Source organism: Topomyia yanbarensis, chromosome 1, assembly GCF_030247195.1.
Source record: "Topomyia yanbarensis strain Yona2022 chromosome 1, ASM3024719v1, whole genome shotgun sequence".
In the NCBI taxonomy this organism is placed as follows: Eukaryota; Metazoa; Arthropoda; class Insecta; order Diptera; family Culicidae; genus Topomyia; species Topomyia yanbarensis.
Genome location: NC_080670.1, coordinates 138,636,093 through 138,657,805, shown reverse-complemented (window position 1 = coordinate 138,657,805; position 21,713 = coordinate 138,636,093). Strand labels below are relative to the sequence as shown.

The following is a 21,713-nucleotide window of genomic DNA, read 5'->3' as shown; positions in this document are numbered from 1 at the left end:
TGTTTGTGGGTAGCAAGGGAAAAAACTAGAAACATTGTGGGGATAATTATATTTGAATATTTATTGTTTTCAGGAAATGATAAATATGGCCCATGTGTGTAAGATCTCGTAAAGCGAGGATATCACGAACAGGAACATAGGGTGGTTTTCTTCTGGCTCGTAAGGAGTCTATTAATTGGGATCTGGCTTCACGATATGCAGTGCAAGACCAAACAATATGTTCAATGTCTTCGTATCCCCTCTCCGCAAGCACATTGATTATCATCTGCGATCCCAATACGGCGGAGATGCGCATTCAACGTAACGTGGTTGGACATGAGCCTAGACATCACACGAATGAAGTTTCGACTTACATCCAACCCTTTGAACCATGCCTTCGTTGATACTTTAGGGATAATTGAGTGCAACCACCGTCCCAGATCTCCATTGTCCCATGATGTTTGCCAACTACTAAGCGTCCTAGTTCCCCCGGGTAGTGCCACTACACAAAGTATATTAATTTTGCTTGTTCAGTTTGATAAGCTAGAAACTGATAGCGGAGATTTTAATATGCAGGGATACGCAATACGTATTGTTTGGTCTGAGTAGATAACGACTGATGTTTCTTTTTACCAACCAATTAGTGATCTCTGATTAAATAGAGCTTTCAAAGAGTTAGGGACAGGCACAAGTCTATTTTTTACTGAGATGGGACAAGTTGGTGAAGACCTGTGGCCTTCGTCTGGTATGATCAATTCTCGTTGGTACGGATGTGTTCATGACTGGTTTGTGGATGAGGGGTCCTACTTACAAGTGAATTGATCACTTCGCTTGGGTGGAGATATATGTGAATTCTGCTATCTGTCGAGCTTGGATATGTTAGCTGGTTCCAAGAAGATGTGCAGGACTGGCACCTACGAGAATGTTGATTGTTTCACTCGAGCTTTGGTTCTTGGAAATAACAAATCGCTTCCTCGGTGTGATATGTTCGAGTTGAATGCTCAGTGGTATAAATGTGCATTCAGTTCGAGCAGATTGAGTCATTTGGAGGATTGGTGGACTCCGAGAGCAGATGCGAATAACTCTGAAGGGAGATTGTATCTGTGGAACTGAAAAATATTGTCACTACTCTAGCTTATTGGTACATCATAACAACTACCAATATCTACTATTTAGAACAGAAATTTTCAAATTCTGTTATAAGATCGAAAAGAAATATAGCACAGTTGTAGTGAATAAAGTATTTGCGAATAAGGGCCAATACTGCTGGCATCTTTTATCATATTTATTAATAGTCGATTGATCCGCTTCAGACCTAGGAGACGAAAGAAAAGAATAGGAACAAGACAAAAGGCGGTTCTAATTCTAAATTGGTTTAGTATAGATACAGACGATTCAAACGCACTGACAGGAGAAAATTTTTCAGAATTAGACAAATTAGAGGACATCACACTTTTTGAGACACACATGCACAAAATTTTATCGTCCTCCTAAAGATCGATGTTTAATTGGCAGATAGTCGCCATTTCGTACGATTTTGCAAAGTTTGCCTCGCGGGACGGACCGATATCCACCCAGGCACAGGTTGCAGTCGTTAAAAAAAAAACTAGATTCGCTAAGAGTAAAGTAGCGAATTTTCAGCTTTTCAGGAAATAATTTTTCATCAAAGTGCAGTTTTGGAAATTTTAAGAAGGGGTCTGTCAACATTGCAAAATGGCAATTGCTGCCTCTTATCAGGAAAGAGTATTTAATTAAATAAAAGCCAATCAATAGGCCGTTGAAAATTGACAATTTCTGACATTTCAATTGCGCAAGAGAGTCTTTGTATCAAAATGATTTTTTTACTTTTCATGAAAATTCTTTTAATGAGAAGATAACCATTTACATGAAAAAATCGCAAAAAATGACAATTTTGATATTGTTGTCCCAGAATCGAACAATGTTTCTTACCAAACTGTATATGACCGCATACTGTTCGAAAGGTCTAGTTTTCTTCGTTCAAAAAATGTTACAAAACCGAAAATCGGCTGAAAATGACAACGTAGCTAATTTTGTTGTGGCAAAGGTCCCAAAAAAATGTTTTTTTGCTTCAAAGTTTCGTGTGTACATTACTTTGTATCGCATTTGCTATACTAGTTCATTTAAAAAATTTAAAATCGCTGTAGCACAGTGTAATCTACAAAAAGTTAACAAACTCTAAATAGTTGAAACATTTTACCATTTTAACTATTGCTTTTCAACGGACAACTTCTTTTAACGAATAAAAAAATTTACATTTTTCTAAAAAAAGCTCCTCGAAAAATTAAAAAACTTCTACTGGGCACATTGACAGCCCCCTTGTGCATTTAAAATGTCCAACAGTATTCATTGTTAAATACGATAACCAAATAGCTGTTAATAAAACAATTCAGATTTTTTTACACGGTTTCTCAAAATAACACGGATTTTTTTTGCACGGTTTCTCAAAATAGCACGGATTTTTTTGCACGGTTTCTCGAAATAACACGGATTTTTTTGCACGGTTTCTCAAAATAACACGGATTTTTTTTACACGGTTTCTCGAAATAGCACGGATTTTTTTCACACGGTTTCTCGAAATAACACGGATTTTTTTTACACGGTTTTTTTTTGCACGGAACGCATCCCCCGTGCAAAAAAAGAATTTGGTGTATATGATTTATGGACTCCCAAACAGCTTAACCGTTTGCCGCAAAAATTAATACGCATTAGACATTTATTATGGAGCGTGTTTGTGTGCTATGGATTGGACATTATCTGCCCGCCAGATGGTTCTTCGGAACAAATTGCGTTTTACTTCTATTTTGTTGATAGTCGCAGCAACGCGCGACGGGAATTAGCTAGTAGGGGAATTGTGGGAAAAACCGACACTGTGGGTAAAACCGACACCCCACAACTTTTCCTAGAAATCAAATTTTTATTCATTTCATAATGATACAATATTATTAGTACGTTTATTTAGAGCATTTGAAGAAAAATTGGATTTACGTTAGTGCGCCGAATGTCATAAAAATTAACAAAACATTCGACAGCAGCGTTCATACTCGTCTGGATGTAAAATTTCGTTGGTAGATTTTAAGGTTTTAACCGAACGAAAGCTTTTCAAATCACCCCATTTTTCAGTACCTATTATTATCGGCCTGTCCTATGATCAACTAGGTGCATTGAAGACGAGTTTGAAAAATTCAATATTTTTAATTGCTTTCATAAAAAAATGTGCGCTGTTGGGGTAAAACCGACACCCTATGGTTAGGGTAAAACCGACACCCTGTTAAGATGGTTGTGTATAGTTGCAATTCATTTCAAAATACTGGGGATCTTTGTGACACTTCAATTAGCCTATTAGAACACTATAGTATTAGCAGAAATACACAGAAATACTTTTATTGTGTTTATTTCTTGTAAGTCTCTTTAAACATCAAAAATTGGAATTTTTGCTTATCTGATTCTAACGAAGCTTTTGCTATTTCTGCAAAAAGGTCATCAAACCGAATTTCTAGTGTTCTCTTGGTTTGTCATAGACGAATTTTATCACAATGAGACAATGATATTATGTATACTCCAATAGATCGTTCATGATCAGAGTCCGAAAAATCAAATCTGAAAAAGATAGTTTTACTAAGAAGTGTGTATGTGTCACTTATAAGTGAATGAATCCAATTAGCAGAACGTAGAACGCTTGAAAATCTTCTCTTATGAAATAAAATGACACTGGAGGTTGCAATGATGTGCGCAAGGATTATTTGGAAATACTCATATCAATAAATAATCTTATAGCATAAAATACTCTTATTTATAGTACTACGCTTTCGAACTTTCTTCCCCTCACTACATGATGAAGCAATAAAAAGCACATATTTGCATCATACATAGTCACACTTTATTAATCACGCATATATCTCATTTTTAATAAAGATAAAGATTTTATTAAAGTGGAGAGAAAATAAATTAAAGGGGGTGTCGATCTTACCCCTATGGGGTGTCGGTTTTACCCGCAGTGCTTACAAAAAGTCACTTTGTTTTCCAAGTTTTACAACCAATATTTTTTAATGAAATTAATTTTTTGAAGCGCTGAAAAAATTAAGTCTTGTTAAGAATTTTCTGAAGCAGAATTCTGCATAAAAATTATAATTTTATTGGTTTTGTGGCAACTTAGAAAAAGTGTTAAGCTTAAGGTGTCGGTTTTAACCATAATTCCCCTATATATATATATATATATATATATATATATATATATATATATATATATATATATATATATATATATATATATATATATATATATATATATATATATATATATATATATATATATATATATATATATATATATATATATATATATATATATATATATATATATATATATATATATATATATATATATATATATATATATATATATATATATATATATATATATATATATATATATGAGCCAAACCACGTCGAAAATTTCACAAAATCACCGATTTTTATGAAAAATATTTTTTTGTATAGAGGACATGGAGTATAACTTTTGGTATAAATATTTTGCTAAAATTGCTTTTTTTGTTTAAATTATAGGCTTTAAAACTTTTGAAAACAATATTGTACTTTTTTCATTTTCGTATTTCTCAAAAACTGCTTAAGATAATTGAATATAATTTTACACACTTATAGAATAATGTTTACACTGTCATATGAATATATATTTAGGGAATATTTGTTTTAATAGCAGTATTTTAGGTATATTTGTAATAAGCAATTTAAAATATTTTCATGTTCTTGCATACTATTCCCCCGAAAATCATTCCCCAGAAAGTCAATTCCCAGAATTCCACCCCCCGGAATATCATCCCGCAGAATGTATTATTCACCAGAAAGGCATTTCCTAGAATGTACCATTCCCCAGAATTCCATCCGCCAGAATGCACCATTTTCCAGAAAGCCATAAGTTTTTTCACAGATAAATGTCTGTTATCTGTGGTACAGGTGTGTTTTTGAGAGCCATTTGGTAACAACCATAGAAAGCGGTAACACTCTTCCTAGAATCCAGAAGCAAGAAACAGTGTTATGTAAGTAAGGTTACGTGGCGGAATCAAAACTTTGTACATTTTCTAAGTAACTAATAGAGTGTTAAGCACCTGAGGATGAGTCGTTGAAAGCGGCAGCTCCTCGCAAACAAGCCAGTTATCCATTCGCATTCCCGATTTACTCGAACATAGGAATTGATGCCTTTTTTCAAACATGAGCAGTTCTTTATATCTTCATGCCAAATAACTCTAGCACGCAAACTTTTGATCTTTTCGTCTTCCCGGTTTATTCAAACATAGGTGTTGATTCCTTCTTTCGAGCTTTCCCTGAATCTATTAAAATCGAAATGAATGCACATAGTGACAAACGATTTGGTGTGTTTTAGAGTATTTATCCTTCTTTTGCATTGGAAATATATCGTACGTAAAAGTACGATCCACTCGAGTGCTCGGTTTACTCAAACATGTGGCTTTAAATACACTCGAAAGTAAATGGTAAATGGTACTTATACGACCATATTATGTCTTATGTCACACGATATTATGCAAAATGGCTGGCTTTGTGTCAAGCAGGGTAATCTTGTTCAGAAGCTAGGACAATTTTAAAAGTGTTATGTTGCACTGTTAGAACCAGGCGTTAAAATATTCGCTCATTCTCTTTTATAAAACTAACAAATGTGGTAGCGGCAATATTAATGCTTTTATTCAACCATACGAGTTGAATAAATGATGCTGTTACCAATACTATTACCTTTAATCATTAAGCTGCACTTCATGTCTTCAAAAGGTTGTTTCTACCTATACATTTGCCCTTATATTACCTTTGACTTTTAGCTGAATTATGTGTTTAACAAAGGTAATTGTACCTACTCCAAAAATTGACACGATTTGCGAACCATGGTAACCGACCTGGGTTCGAGTCCCAATATTTTTACATTTCTTCGCACATTATTTTTACATTTCTTACAAAAGAAATGTATAGGATTCGCTCAAACATTGAAAACTTTTTCCGAGGCCCGGAGGGCCGAGTCTCATATACCAATCGACTCAGCTCGACAAATTGAGACAATGTGTGTATGTGTGTGTATGTGTGTATGTATATATGTACATAATGTCATGTAATTATCTCAGCAATGGCTGAACCGATCTTAATGAAATTAGTTTCAAATGAAAGGCCTAACGTTGCCATTTGACACTATTATTTTTGATTTTCGACGTTGTTTACTTTCTGAGATATGGGCGATTTTGTCAAAACACGGCAGGTTTTTTGCAAATTACTTTTAAACAATACAATATTGTCCTGCACATAAATAGAAAGCTTGTAAAAATACCTTTCTAACAATCTATAGATTGTCTAAATCCGTGCACGAGCGGCGGAGATATTGAACATTTTGTATTTTTAGTCCTCGGTTACCAATTTCCACTAACTAAAAATGAGATTGTTTCATACAGAGTATTGCTTTACTGGTGTTTTGGGGGCAAAACTAAACCGATTTTGAATATCGGGGTATGAAAACACATCTACGTGATTCAAGGAATTCGATGTTGAGAACATTTTGTGAATTACCTTTATAATAAATTAACTATTTCTCAAAAATCAATATATAAGTTCACTTCAAAGACAAAATAATGTGTTGATAAAGAAACAGTGAGTTCTGGTATTTATCCCTTGGATTAGGCATTGCGTTCAATCATGAGGAAAATGTTGGATTGTATATCAATACACAGATCAACAAGTAAATCACCTAGTAGTGAGATAAAAGATTTCTCATATAATTATACTCGTGGCCTCACCGAAAGCAACTGTATGTTTGAAGCCCAAAAATCTAGCGAAAATTTAGCTCTTTTGCAAGATTTAGGTTAAACTCGTTATGGCGTAAAAATTACTACTTACATTATTTATGATAAGAATGTAGGAAATCAGTGTATCATAATAATATACCTATAAAAATAATGTCACTTCATTAACCATCATTTGCCATTCCTCACACGCCCCCCCATCTCTCTCTCTCTCTTTTTCTCTCTGTCTCTCTTCTATCGCATCTATCTAACTATTTCTGTATCCATTTCTAAGTTGTGTGATAAGATCTTCTGCCAATCTGAAATATTTATTAATTGTAATTGCGAAGGTTTGATAAAACAAAACTATTTTTTGTCTGCTGCTACATCAACTCAACTTTAATTCAATTGTATTCAAAGCCTGTATCTACACTATGATTAAGGAAATTCATGGCTATATGGGAAAAATATTTGGCTCAACTGGGTAATATGAAAATTTGACGATGAAAATTTTCAAAAGAGACATTCCACGTGCGATATTTGAATTTTGAATGAAATAAATGCTGAAAGACTGAAAGCTGAAGCCAGCAGGATTGGATTTGCCATCAACGTTTCGAAGACAAAATACATGAGAGGAAGAGGTTCTAGAGACGACAATATGAACCTCCCACCCGAGTTCGGATTAACGGTGACGAAATCGAGATGGTCGACGAATTCATGTATTTGGGCTCACTGGTAACCGACGACAATGATAACAGCAGAGAAATTCAGAGACAGATCTTGGCGGGAAATTGTGCCTACTTTGGACTCCGGAGGACGTTCCGGTCGAACAAAATTCGCCGCCGCACGAAGTTTTTTATCTAAAAGACGCTGATTAGATCGGTGGTCCTCTACGGCCACGAGACCTGGACTATGCTCGTGGAGGACCAACGATCCCTTGGAGTTTTCGAACGAAAGGTGTTGCGTACCATCTATGGTGGCGTGCAGATGGAAGACGGAACGTTGCGCAGGCGAATGAACCATGAGTTGTATCAGCTGCACATTCGTTGTATTGGTACGAACTTTCATAACGGATCAAAGACCAAAAATATCCACAAATTAGATCCAGGAAAAGAAGTCTCCCAAAGTACCCACTCTCGATGGGGGATGCAACTACAATGTGTCTTCTAACTTATCGTCGTCCATATCTGGATATACTGAGTACTAGTACTATTTCTTTTTCACAGTATTGGTCTGTATAGGACTTATTTATCCATATTTCCTGCACGAGAATTCCGAACGAAACAATATGAAAGCGATAAGGATGAATGGAAAGAGACTGCATTGCAATCAACTGAATGCACGGCTATTTACTTCAATGCAAATAAAAACTTTGAAAAACTGAATGCACACTATTTACTTCAATGCAAATAAAAACTTTGAAATATATACCTGTCTCATTCACGAATCGCATTCTCCCTGTCGTTCTCTGTTCAAGGGACTTGAAAGCACATGTGACCTTGTCTCACTTTACTGTATTCAATTGCGCGTTAAAATACTGGACCAGTAAATTCTATTCTGTACATAAATCTGTTTTCGGGAATATGTGACCAAAAAGTAAACTTCGAATTCCAAAGCAAATTGAACGTTCCATGTTCCTGATAACTAATTAAGGTTCAACAATAAAGTAAAAACACCAGATAATCTTAAAACGACGCCGTCAAGTAAAGAAGCATGAAAACAAAAAGAATAAAACCAAAAAAAGATGGAAGCCCTAGAAAGTCCATTGCATATTTATTAGTCTTTTCTCAGAAGATGGGATTTTCAAAAACATTTCAAAACTTTCTGATGCAATAATTCTCAAATTCGTACAATCCAGTTTATTCATTTTCTTTATTCAAAAATGTTTTTAGCTTCAAATATATGACCATTTCATTTTAATTAATTATATCATTCCGCATCTTTTAATTCGTTTCGTTCATCTGTGTTCATTTTACTTATTTTATTCGTTTCATTCTTTGGATTCACTCTGATCAGTTTATTCTTTTTGTGCATTTTACTTATATCATTCATTTAACTTATTTTATTAATTGTTTTCATTGCATGCATTTTATTCATTTTTTCCAGTTTATTCATTTTGTTCAGTTTCTTCATTTTAATAATCTGACAACTTTTTCAGTTTTAATCATTTCATCCAAATAATTTATTTGATTCAATTTATTTCTTTATATTAATTTATAACCTTTTACCATTGTTCAATTTTTCATTTTAATCAATGCATTTAATTCTGCTCATTTTCTTCTTTTTATTCATTTTATCACTTCAGCTCATTTTGTTTATTTGATTCGTTTGTTTTATTTATGCATTTCATTTATTTTTTACTTTATTCATTTTGTTCATCCATTCTTTTTATTCATTTGATCCATTTCATTAATTTGATTCATTGTATTCACTGGATGAATTAAATCAGTTTGATTCATTTAATTCATTTGATTCATTTGATTTATTTGATTCATGTGATTCATGTGATTCATCTTATTCATTTGATTCATATGATTCATATGATTCATTTGATTCATTTGATTCATTTGATTCATTTGATTCATTTGATTCATTTGATTCATTTGATTCATTTGATTCATTTGATTCATTTGATTCATTTGATTCATTTGATTCATTTGATTCATTTGATTCATTTGATTCATTTGATTCATTTGATTCATTTGATTCATTTGATTCATTTGATTCATTTGATTCATTTGATTCATTTGATTCATTTGATTCATTTGATTCATTTGATTCATTTGATTCATTTGATTCATTTGATTCATTTGATTCATTTGATTCATTTGATTCATTTGATTCATTTGATTCATTTGATTCATTTGATTCATTTGATTCATTTGATTCATTTGATTCATTTGATTCATTTGAGTCATTTGAGTGATTTGATTCATTTGATTAATTTGTTTCATTTGATTTATTTGATTCATTTGATTCATGTGATTCATTTGATTCATGTGATTCATTTGATTCATTTGATTCATTTTATTCATTTGATTCATTTGATTCATTTGATTCATTTGATTCATTTGATTCATTTGATTCATTTGATTCATTTGATTCATTTGATTCATTTGATTCATTTGATTCATTTGATTCATTTGATTCATTTGATTCATTTGATTCATTTGATTCATTTGATTCATTTGATTCATTTGATTCATTTGATTCATTTGATTCATTTGATTCATTTGATTCATTTCTCGACAAACATATGATTACGGCCTAAAAGCCAACTGTCAAAATCCACTTTGAATGGAAATTCCGGACAAACCGTTACTAGTCGAACACAGTTCACAACAGTTTATGAAAGAGAAAACTTTTCTCTTTCGTTTACTACCAACATCTGTGATTGGCGCGTAACGGTTTGTCCGGAATTTCCATTCAAAGTGAATTTTGACAGTTGGCTTTTAGGCCGTAATCATATGTTTGTCGAGATTTGATTCATTTGATTCATTTGATTCATTTGATTCATTTGATTCATTTGATTCATTTGATTCATTTGATTCATTTGATTCATTTGATTCATTTGATTCATTTGATTCATTTGATTCATTTGATTCATTTGATTCATTTGATTCATTTGATTCATTTGATTCATTTGATTCATTTGATTCATTTGATTCATTTGATTCATTTGATTCATTTGATTCATTTGATTCATTTGATTTGATTCATTTGATTCATTTGATTCATTTGATTCATTTGATTCATTTGATTCATTTGATTCATTTGATTCATTTCATTCATTTCATTCATTTGATTCATTTGATTCGTGATTCGTGATTCATTTGATTCATTTGATTCATTTGATTCATTTGATTCATTTGATTCATTTGATTCAATTGATTCATTTGATTCATTTGATTCATTTGATTCATTTGATTCATTTGATTCATTTGATTCATTTGATTCATTTGATTCATTTGATTCATTTGATTCATTTGATTCATTTGATTCATTTGATTCATTTGATTCATTTGATTCATTTGATTCATTTGATTCATTTGATTCATTTGATTCATTTGATTCATTTGATTCATTTGATTCATTTGATTCATTTGATTCATTTGATTCATTTGATTCATTTGATTCATTTGATTCATTTGATTCATTTGATTCATTTGATTCATTTGATTCATTTGATTCATTTGATTCATTTGATTCATTTGATTCATTTGATTCATTTGATTCATTTGATTCATTTGATTCATTTGATTCATTTGATTCATTTGATTCATTTGATTCATTTGATTCATTTGATTCATTTGATTCATTTGATTCATTTGATTCATTTGATTCATTTGATTCATTTGATTCATTTGATTCATTTGATTCATTTGATTCATTTGATTCATTTGATTCATTTGATTCATTTGATTCATTTGATTCATTTGATTCATTTGATTCATTTGATTCATTTGATTCATTTGATTCATTTGATTCATTTGATTCATTTGATTCATTTGATTCATTTGATTCATTTGATTCATTTGATTCATTTGATTCATTTGATTCATTTGATTCATTTGATTCATTTGATTCATTTGATTCATTTGATTCATTTGATTCATTTGATTCATTTGATTCATTTGATTCATTTGATTCATTTGATTCATTTGATTCATTTGATTCATTTGATTCATTTGATTCATTTGATTCATTTGATTCATTTGATTCATTTGATTCATTTGATTCATTTGATTCATTTGATTCATTTGATTCATTTGATTCATTTGATTCATTTGATTCATTTGATTCATTTGATTCATTTGATTCATTTGATTCATTTGATTCATTTGATTCATTTGATTCATTTGATTCATTTGATTCATTTGATTCATTTGATTCATTTGATTCATTTGATTCATTTGATTCATTTGATTCATTTGATTCATTTGATTCATTTGATTCATTTGATTCATTTGATTCATTTGATTCATTTGATTCATTTGATTCATTTGATTCATTTGATTCATTTGATTCATTTGATTCATTTGATTCATTTGATTCATTTGATTCATTTGATTCATTTGATTCATTTGATTCATTTGATTCATTTGATTCATTTGATTCATTTGATTCATTTGATTCATTTGATTCATTTGATTCATTTGATTCATTTGATTCATTTGATTCATTTGATTCATTTGATTCATTTGATTCATTTGATTCATTTGATTCATTTGATTCATTTGATTCATTTGATTCATTTGATTCATTTGATTCATTTGATTCATTTGATTCATTTGATTCATTTAATTCATTTGATTCATTTGATTCATTTGATTCATTTGATTCATTTGATTCGTTTGATTCATTTGATTCATTTGATTCATTTGATTCATTTGATTCATTTGATTCATTTGATTCATTTGATTCATTTGATTCATTTGATTCATTTGATTTATTTGATTCATTTGATTCATTTGATTCATTTGATTTATTTGATTCATTTTATTCATATCTTTAATTTTATGCATTTCATGTTCAGTCATTCGTTTTATTTCATTCAATTTGTTAGTATGAGTCAATTTATTCTATAAATTAGCAGAATTGTCCTATTTGCTGGCTCGATGGTCGCCGTTGCCGTGTGATCGATGTCGCCGCGTGGAACCACGTTGTTTCATGCGTTTTCGTGTATGGATGGTGCACCGGAAGCTAAACTGATGCTTCAGCGTCGTTTCTGGGCAGGGTACTTTGTAACGTATATATATATATATATATATATATATATATATATATATATATATATATATATATATATATATATATATATATATATATATATATATATATATATATATATATATATATATATATATATATATATATATATATATATATATATATATATATATATATATATATATATATATATATATATATATATATATATATATATATATAAGATAAAACATTTCCAACAAGAGAATATTTTTCTCGCGGCCTCCTCGGCCTTGGCCATAGTACTCATACTTACATACTTGCTTTGACTTGCTGTTCCTTGAGTACTAGTACATCCTTGCTGTTCCTTGAGTACTGTTAAATACTTCATGTCTTCCAGTCTCTTGATAATTGAATATCGTTAAAACATTAAAAAAGTTTAACTTAGCTACCAACGATGTGCATGTGCTCAATCAACACATGCTACAATATGGAGCAACTGCTGTGGCAAGCACAATAGTTGAGCAAATAAAACGCTCCGGCATGCAATGTGTGAGGGAAAACCAGCACATTCGAAGAGTTGTGGAAGCTTTCCTTGACTTAACTTTTGTCGGCTCCAATCCAACAGCATAAAGTGCTAAGTTACTCCACGCTTGTCCGGGCATATTACAGAGTCAGGTTATTTGCATTCTTCTGCATGACTTCTGCGGTAGAAGGCAGAGTTAAGTCGTCGCAACACTCTAAGCCTGCTTATATGACCCTATTCCACACTTTTCTAAACTTTCTTCCTTCGCCTCCTTGCTCTTCCTTGAGTACTATGGCTATATTAATATTAAATTTTTTATGTCTTCCAGTTCCTTGACAATTGAATTTTGTTAAAACAAGAGAGATTTTAAAATTTCGATCGTTTTACCTCGCCAACTTCTGAGTACTTGTTTCTTAGTGTGTATTTTTGGATTGGTATTGCTGCATGCGGAATGTCGTATTATGAATGAATGATATTTCTTTCTTTTTTTCAGCTATGGACATCTCATATCACAACAAGAATTTATGGCCAGTGCATTCATTATACCCATTGTTGTTCTATAGAATCTCAAAAACCCGGAACTGAAGACAATAATTATTCCGAAACAATCAATATTTAGAGGTGATCACACATAAATAAGGTCATAAACATGGGTAAGTAATATTATTTTTGGGGTCTTTCAGAATTGTGTTGGTGATTTAATATCTGTATATATTTAGGCAAAAGTAAAATAGAAATTTTTCGAGATTCTTCCATGTGAGCGCCTGTAGTCAGAAAAAAATAAAATTAATAAATGGTGATTTGAGATAACCGGTAAATCGCTGAAAGCTGAAAAAACTCCAGAAAATGTTGGTTTCTGATCAAGATTCCTTCTCGACATTGTCCCAATTAAAACAAAAAAATATGAATTTTATCGTTGACGTAATTTCAAACCTGACACAATTTAACAAACTGTAATTCACGAAATGCCGAAATATAGCACTTTTTCTAAGTTGCCACAAAACCAATAAAATTATAATTTTTATGCAGAATTCTTCTTCAGAAAATTCTTAACAAGACTTAATTTTTTCAGCGCCTCAAAAAATTAATTTCATTAAAAAAATTTGGTTGTAAAACTTGGGAAACATAGTGACTTTTGCGGGCATTGCGGGTAAAACCGACATCCCATAGGAGTAAGATCGACACCCCCTTTAATTTATTTTCTCTCCACTTTATTAAAATCTTTATCTTTATTAAATATGAGATATATGCGTGATTAATAATGTGTGAGTATATATGATGCCAATATGTGCTTTTTATTGCTTCATCATGTAGTGAGCGGAAGAAAGTTCGAAAGCGTAGTACTATAAATAAGAGTATTTTATGCTATAGGATTATTTATTGATATGAGTATTTCCAAATAATCCTTGCGCACATCATTTCAACCTCCAGTGTCATTTTATTTCGTAAGAGAAGATTTTCAAGCGTTCTACGTTCTGCTAATTGGATTCATTCACTTATAAGTGACACACACACTTCTTAGTAAAACTATCTTTTTCAGATTTGATTTTTCGGACTGATCATCAACGATCGGTATACATAAGATCACTGTCTCATTGTGATAAAGTTCGTCTATCACAAACCAAGAGAACACTAGAAATTCGGTTTGATGAGGTTTTTGCAGAAATAGCAAAAGCTTCGATAGAATCAGATAAGCAAAAATTCCAATTTTTGATTTTTAAAGTGACTAACAAGAAATAAACACAATAAAAGTATGTCTTTGTATTTCTGCTAATACTATACTGTTCTAATAGGGTAATTGAAGTGTCACAAAAATCCCCAGTATTTTGAAATGAATCGCAAGTATACACAACCATCTTAACAGCGTGTCGGTTTTACCCCAACAGCGCACATTTTATAAAAGCAATTAAAAATATTGAATTTTTCAAACTCATCTTCAATGCACCTAGTTGATCATAGGAAAGGCCGATAATAATAGGTACTGAAAAATGTGGTGATTTGAAAAGCTTTTGTTCGGTTAAAACCCTAAAATCTACCAACGAAATTTAACATCCAGACGAGTATGAACGCTGCTGTCGTATGTTTTGTTTATTTTTATGACATTCGGCGCACTAACGTAAATCCAATTTTTCTTTAAGTGCTCTAAAGAAACGTACTAATAATAATGTATCATTATGAAATGAATAAAAATTTGATGTCTAGGAAAAGTTGTGGGGTTTCGGTTTTACTCGCAATTCCCCTAACCGTGTTCCGTTTAATTTTACATGAAAAAAGTACTTTACATGAGCAGTGCTATAAAGTTACACGTATCATCATTTAAAGCACACGCCATATGTGGAGTAAAATTACGTGATTTACGCAATTCAATGTCGTGCAAAATTAAAATCGAACGTAAAACTGTGCCATTTTTGACGCTCTTTTATGTCAGGGTCAGGAGACGTAATTTTACACGATTTTTTCTAGGTGTGTGGGTTTCTATTTCTCCCTTATACAAGAAACGAAAAAAATCAAAATCCCTCCCATGAGAATTTGCTGCGCACGGGCCTGTAGAAGACTGTAATTAGCCTAATAGTAGACTGCAGCCCACAAAACAGGTTTGCCCGTACACACCGAAATTTGATGATTGAAACCAAGCAAAACTTCAGCGAACTTCCATCAGTTGGAATCCTTGGCAAACCGTCGAAAACTTGACAAAATTCCGTCAAACTTTTACGAAAAAGATCGGTGTGTAGAACTAACAGACCACTGCATCATTGACTTATAGTAATGCATGAAGCGCTTCATACTGGGGACTTCGTCCTGATACTTCCCAATAGTTGTCTTTCAGGGAGAGATATGCGAAGATGCCATCTTGAGCCAGCTTACTGTCAAAATTTTGAGCTGGTCGATCATTATTTGACTGCATTGGTGAAATATTTTGAAGTAGAATACTTCTAACGTTTCAATATGGGGTCCCGTTTCAAAAATTTCAGTTGAGAAATTTTCCCAGGTTTGAAATGCGAATATCTTCCGTTCTACTAAACGAAATCGCAATATTTTTGCACTATCTGATCGGAAATTCGTGCACGTATTTCGTATTAAATTTCGGAATTAGTGCGATTACTATAAATAAACCAAAACAAGACTGTTTAGAAAATCCTTCGAAAACAGCGATGAAAATGCGCAATTTGCAAGCACATCTCACGCAGAGCCGTCAAAAAGGAGCATGTAAGCGTTTCATTACATACGGGAATGTTATATATACAGGTCACGCGAGCTTGTTTTGTATCAGTGGGTGCTCGCTTACCACACGAGTAACATGCTCGTCCGGACGGTACAATGAGCGGTATCATGTTTGCATTCCCTACCAAGCGTCACCGTTCTTCGTGATAAAATCCAGGGAATCACCAAATTCGGCGTCTGGCTCGTCGTGGTGGTGTAAAATGCATTTCCGATATAATCTACGAATGCTGATGCTGTACAGGAAAATGTCATCCGAGATGCCGTGACCTACACTGAACACGCCAAGCGCAAAACCGCAATGAATGTCGTCTATACTCTGAAGCGGCAGGGACGCACTTTGTATGGATTTGGAAGTTGAAAAGGAAGAACTCACTAGTATCATTATAAAAAAGGCCCTTTTCAGGGCCACCAAAATCATTTCAAAGAATAAGTTTGCATTTTCTGTTTCATGGACTGTTTCTCCCTGGCAGGGCCGTCGAGAGCCGCGCCGGGCCCCAGGGTTTGAAGTACTGACGGGCCCTACCATATATGACTTCTTATTTCAATATCGATTAGAGAAATTACACGGATGCAACCGTTTCAATTAAACTATTTTTTATGAAAATTGTTTATTTGACACGATTCAATGCGTTAGCTTAACAGAGTCGTCAGTATTTTAAACATGTAATAGATGGAAAAAATAAAAATTAATAAAGGAATATTTGTGGCTGGCCATCAGAATGGCTTACGTCCGACTTGCCTTTGCAATTCGAATCCTTTTTTGCGACGTTGCCATACAGTCCATATCGCCATCGTTCATGCTCCCTTGACGCACGTTAATGCTACCATCGTTAATGCTGCCCAGAATCAGAGCTTAGAAAAATTTACATCCCTGTGTGAGCTTGAAAGAGAAACAAAATTCAATTCATGCCCGCCACAATGAATCGAATGTTTGGTTTGTGTCCCTCGTCCTTCGATTTTTCGGTACAACGCATTCATGTTCGCATATGTTCGGTTTCAGGAGCAAACTGAATCTTGTTTCTATGCTAGCTCTGAGAGGGATTGTCAAGCAAAAGGGCACCAGATATAGATTACGCAGTTCAGTTATGCTCGAAAATGTAAAAGAACTTCTGCCTTCAATCTGTCCACATAATAACAAATAAATGCTTTAGTTTGTGAATGAATTTATATTTCCTCTGCACTCAACCATTCGATTCTTCATAAAATTTCAGTTAGTTTGGAAGTGAATGAATGAGGGAAGCGTTGAAACTGAATATTGTTTCAGCAAATTTATCAGAAATGAAGTTTCGCACCACCGATGCTGCCTTGTTTCTTGTTGATGGTACATGCTGTTGATTTTGAGGTACTCGATTCAGCTATTGCAGTTGTCACTATGACCTGAATGAATTTTCTTTGTGGGGTTCTGAACATGGTAAAATCGGTTTTGGAATCAGTGGTTACACTTGCGCTAACATTCAGAGAAAAAAAAACATTACGAAGGCGATGATTGGGATCCAACAGCGAAGTCTACTGTTAAAAAGACTGAGACAGAGAGTTGTGAAAGAAAGAGTTTCAACTTTTGGTTAATACTAATGGGTAGAATAAGTATCTAGTTAAATTCCCATATTTTTCTTCATCAAATGTGTACACTGGAACCACCATTTACGAACCAAGCCAAGGGTTCGTAAATTGAATTAGTACGTAAAAAAGTGTTAGTTTTTTGGGATTTAGCTCGTAAAAAAGTTCGCCTTACATTCTTACCAAAATTCATTGCTTGAGCGACATTATCGATAACCCTAACAATATTGGTATTTCCGAAACGGGCTTGACAAGTACATGATGAAAATGGATATTTGGTACCTTTTTGAAATCCAAGATGGAGACTTCCGATCGAACAATAATCTCGATAACCCTAAAAATTTGGGAATTTTTGAAACGGGCTTGACGAGTAGATGATAGAAATGGTAGCTTGCAGCTATTTCGAACAATTTCTGTATAAACTATGAGGTATTTTTAGGCGGGTTTGACGAATAAATGAGCGATGCCCTTTTGGAGGCCAAGATAGTGCCTTCTGGTTGAGAAACGTTTTCTATAATCATATCATCCGCATCACAAATCACTATATCTATTCTATGATTATTTTATTTCGAAAATGTCAATATTTTAGGTTATACAGATATCTTAACTGGAATTCGCCATCTTAGTTTTCAAAATGGCTTCATACATTGATTTTCGTCATGTACTCGTCAATCCCATTCCGAAAATATCCAACTTTTATTAGTAACAGTTAGCTAAGAATATATTAAATTGTATACAACTTCATACTGTACTGTGCGTATTCAACGTTTTTTTACGAACACTTTTAAAAACACTTGCGATAAATGAAACAAGAATGGTTCAATTGGACTGTTAAATGAATCTAATAGGGTTACGTTCACGTACTTCAGAAAACCATTGAAACGACTGGAACGTAGTTGATTGTGGTATATTTGCAGTGCCAACAGAAACAATAATTTTCAACAATAAAATAAAAATAAATTAAATTCAGTTAAAAATGCGGGCCCCCAAAACAGACCCGGGCCCCAGGGTAGTTGGAGAGCAATTTGGGTTAAACCCTAAATTATGATTTATTTCAGTACGCAAATTGCAAATATGATCAGAAACAAACTGGAGTGAAGTGGAAAATATTTTTACTAGGCGCATTCAAAAAAGGTTTCAATTCTCAAACATTTTACCAAGATGCCGTATTACATTACTCTCTTTATCCTGAGTGTTCGATAATCTCCGTATTGGAAACACAATTTCAATTTTGTTCTTGGGAAGCAGTACGGCTTGGATATTTGGCAACACACCGCCCTGAGCAATTGTCACTCCGGAGAGCAGTTTGTTCAACTTTTCGTTGTTACGAATCACCAGCTGCTGAAGACGTGGGATAATTCGTCTTTTTGTTGTCACGGGCAGCATTTCCTTCCAATTTAAACACTTAAGCAGCAAGATATTCCATTACAGCTACTAAGTACCTAAACGGCACTCCGACGCGCTCAACACAATTTTCTTGTGTATCGACCAACGAAGGGGAGGAGCTGCGAAGAATACATATTGAGGACAACACAAAAAAGGACGAGCTTACGTTGTGCTGGAATCAGGTATAAAAACTCAGCATGCTGTTGTTCACGCTCAGTTCGTTTGCAGCATCAGCATGCAGCAGTTCGTTTGCAGCATCGTAACTGAAACTGTACATCTACATCTACAAGGTGCTGAAAGAGGTCCATCCAGATACCAGAGTCTCGTCGAGCATCATAAACAGATTTATTAGACATTTTCGAACGCATTGCAAACGAGGTCTCCCGCCCGACTCATTACAACAAGGGATTGACAATAACCTCCCGCGAAATTCAAGCCGCCGTCCGTTTGCTGCTGTCAGAAGAGTTGGCCAAGCCGTCTCAGATGGCACCAAAGATGTTATCAAATACACCAGCTCCAAGTAAATTCCGAACACTGCCCAAACAAAAGGCCCTTTTCAGGGCCATCAATTTATCAACAAAGAATCGAATTGACATTTTGTTATTACAAGCATCCGAAAATGGCTTGCCAAGAGCGTTCGATGGCAAGTGAGCTACTTGTGAACAATATCGTCGATTTCATGTAGAATGACACAAAATAAAAAGTTATCATTTGTTTGCAGTTTCGTGTTTACTAGGCGCATTCAAAAAAGATTTCAATTCTCAAACATTTTACCCAGGTGTCGTATTACATTACTCTTTTTACCCTGAGTGTTCGATAACCTCCGTATTGGAAACACAATTTCAATTTTGTTCTTTATCAAAAATATGTGGTCGACCAACAAAGGGAACAACATATTGAGGACAACACAAAAAAGGACGAGCTTACATCGTGCTGTAGTCAGGTATAAAAACTCAGCATGCTGTTGTTCACGATCAGTTCGTTTGCAGCATCTCCCACGAAATTCAAACCGCAGTCCGTTTGCTGCTGTCAGAAGAGTTGGCCAAGCACGCCGCTCAGATGGCACCAAAACTGTTACCATATACACAAGCTCCAAGTAAATTCCGAACACTGCCCAAACAAAAGGCGCTTTTCAGGGCCATCAATTTATCGACAACGAATCGAATTGAAGTTTCGTTATTACAAGCATCAGACAGTGGCTTGCCAAGAGCGTTGGATAGTAAGTGAGCCACTTGTGAATAATATCGTCGCTTTCAAGTAGAATGGCACAAAATAAAAAAAAATATTTGTGTGATTTGTAGACAGGTTAGTGTAATGATTCAATTTACAAAAATCGAACGTTTTCTAACGTTTCGATATAGGTGCTCCGTTTCAAAATTTTCGGCCAGAATGTTGCCTGTTTTTCTAAAAGTGAAAATCTGCTGTTGTACTGAATGAAAACCTTCGACTTTTGCGCTGATTGGAAATAGTTGTGACTAGTTGTGTAGAATGTACAATTACTGAAAATAACAGATTTTGTGAAAGCAGTGGTTGGTCCGTACAATTCGATTCCAAGCGAGCCAGACTAGTTTTCGTTGGAAGGTCCATCTCTGACAATAGAAATAAACTATTTTATTTTGAATTCAACTACAACTTCCTTGAAAACAGCACAGCTAAAAAACTTTTGGGGAAAACGTGCAAACCTAAATTTTCCACTATAATAAAAACTAGTGCGCCGCCGCACAGCATCATCAAGATTGACAGTAATTCAAGCCAGGAGGAAAGGGGGAGAGAGGTTGTAAGGCAAAGGAAAATTTCATTTATATCTTGCTTTATAATTGGCTGGTCCTGAAAAGAACTTGTTGGTTTGTGGTTTATTTTGGGCCACAATTTAGGCCCGCTCGATTACTGATAGCTATGAATTTTTCGCAGGGTGACAGTTTCTGTTCGGTAGCGATGAGGCTTCTTAACGCCAACCGTGACTGAGGCCCTTTTACACGGCCTTCGTTGCCAACTGCTTGCGGGGAACCTTTCCTCCGGTGGACTTACGAGCGGTTTGTTTGGTAGAGGCCTTGTAGCGAAAAATGCTGATCTGCTACTTCTCTGATGCTGGTAGTAGGACGACGGTCAAACGCTCGTTTTCGTGCCTTCATTCATAAAAGTTCAACAATATTTTCAAAGAATGTTGCAAATTGTCAACTTGATGATTCCAAAAATACTCCAAATAATCTATGAATGTTCCAAACGACGACAAAATCGCATAGAAATTGCTTATTCCAGAGCAGAATTTACCGGTCTAAAGTGTATTCTACTTCACTCCGGTTATGTCTCTGACATTACCCACCCATCTTTTTTTGGGTAGTAATGTTAATTTTTTATTTTTGTTGACAAACATTAGACAACAAATTATAAATAGGCGCTATTGTAAGTTGAACTTTACTGACAAGAATAATGCTGTTCAATTAGGGTAACCAACCTATATCCAAAGGTCGGATTCCCGGCGGAATCGTAGGTAATACCCTCTATCTGATTTTTTCCGGATG

The 21,713-nt window shown here is 33.8% G+C and overlaps 1 protein-coding gene across 4 annotated transcripts in view; it reads left to right on the top strand.

Moving 5' to 3' along the window:
- LOC131693046 (uncharacterized) overlaps positions 1 to 21,713 on the top strand; it is a 182,436-nt gene that overhangs the window by 7,980 nt on the left and 152,743 nt on the right. For all 4 annotated transcript variants that reach the window (XM_058980650.1, XM_058980814.1, XM_058980733.1 and 1 more), the window contains exon 2: positions 13,520 to 13,679. In XM_058980650.1, coding sequence (XP_058836633.1) covers positions 13,676 to 13,679 — 4 coding nt within the window. In that variant the 5' untranslated portion in view covers positions 13,520 to 13,675. The remainder of the gene's footprint in view (positions 1 to 13,519; positions 13,680 to 21,713) is intronic.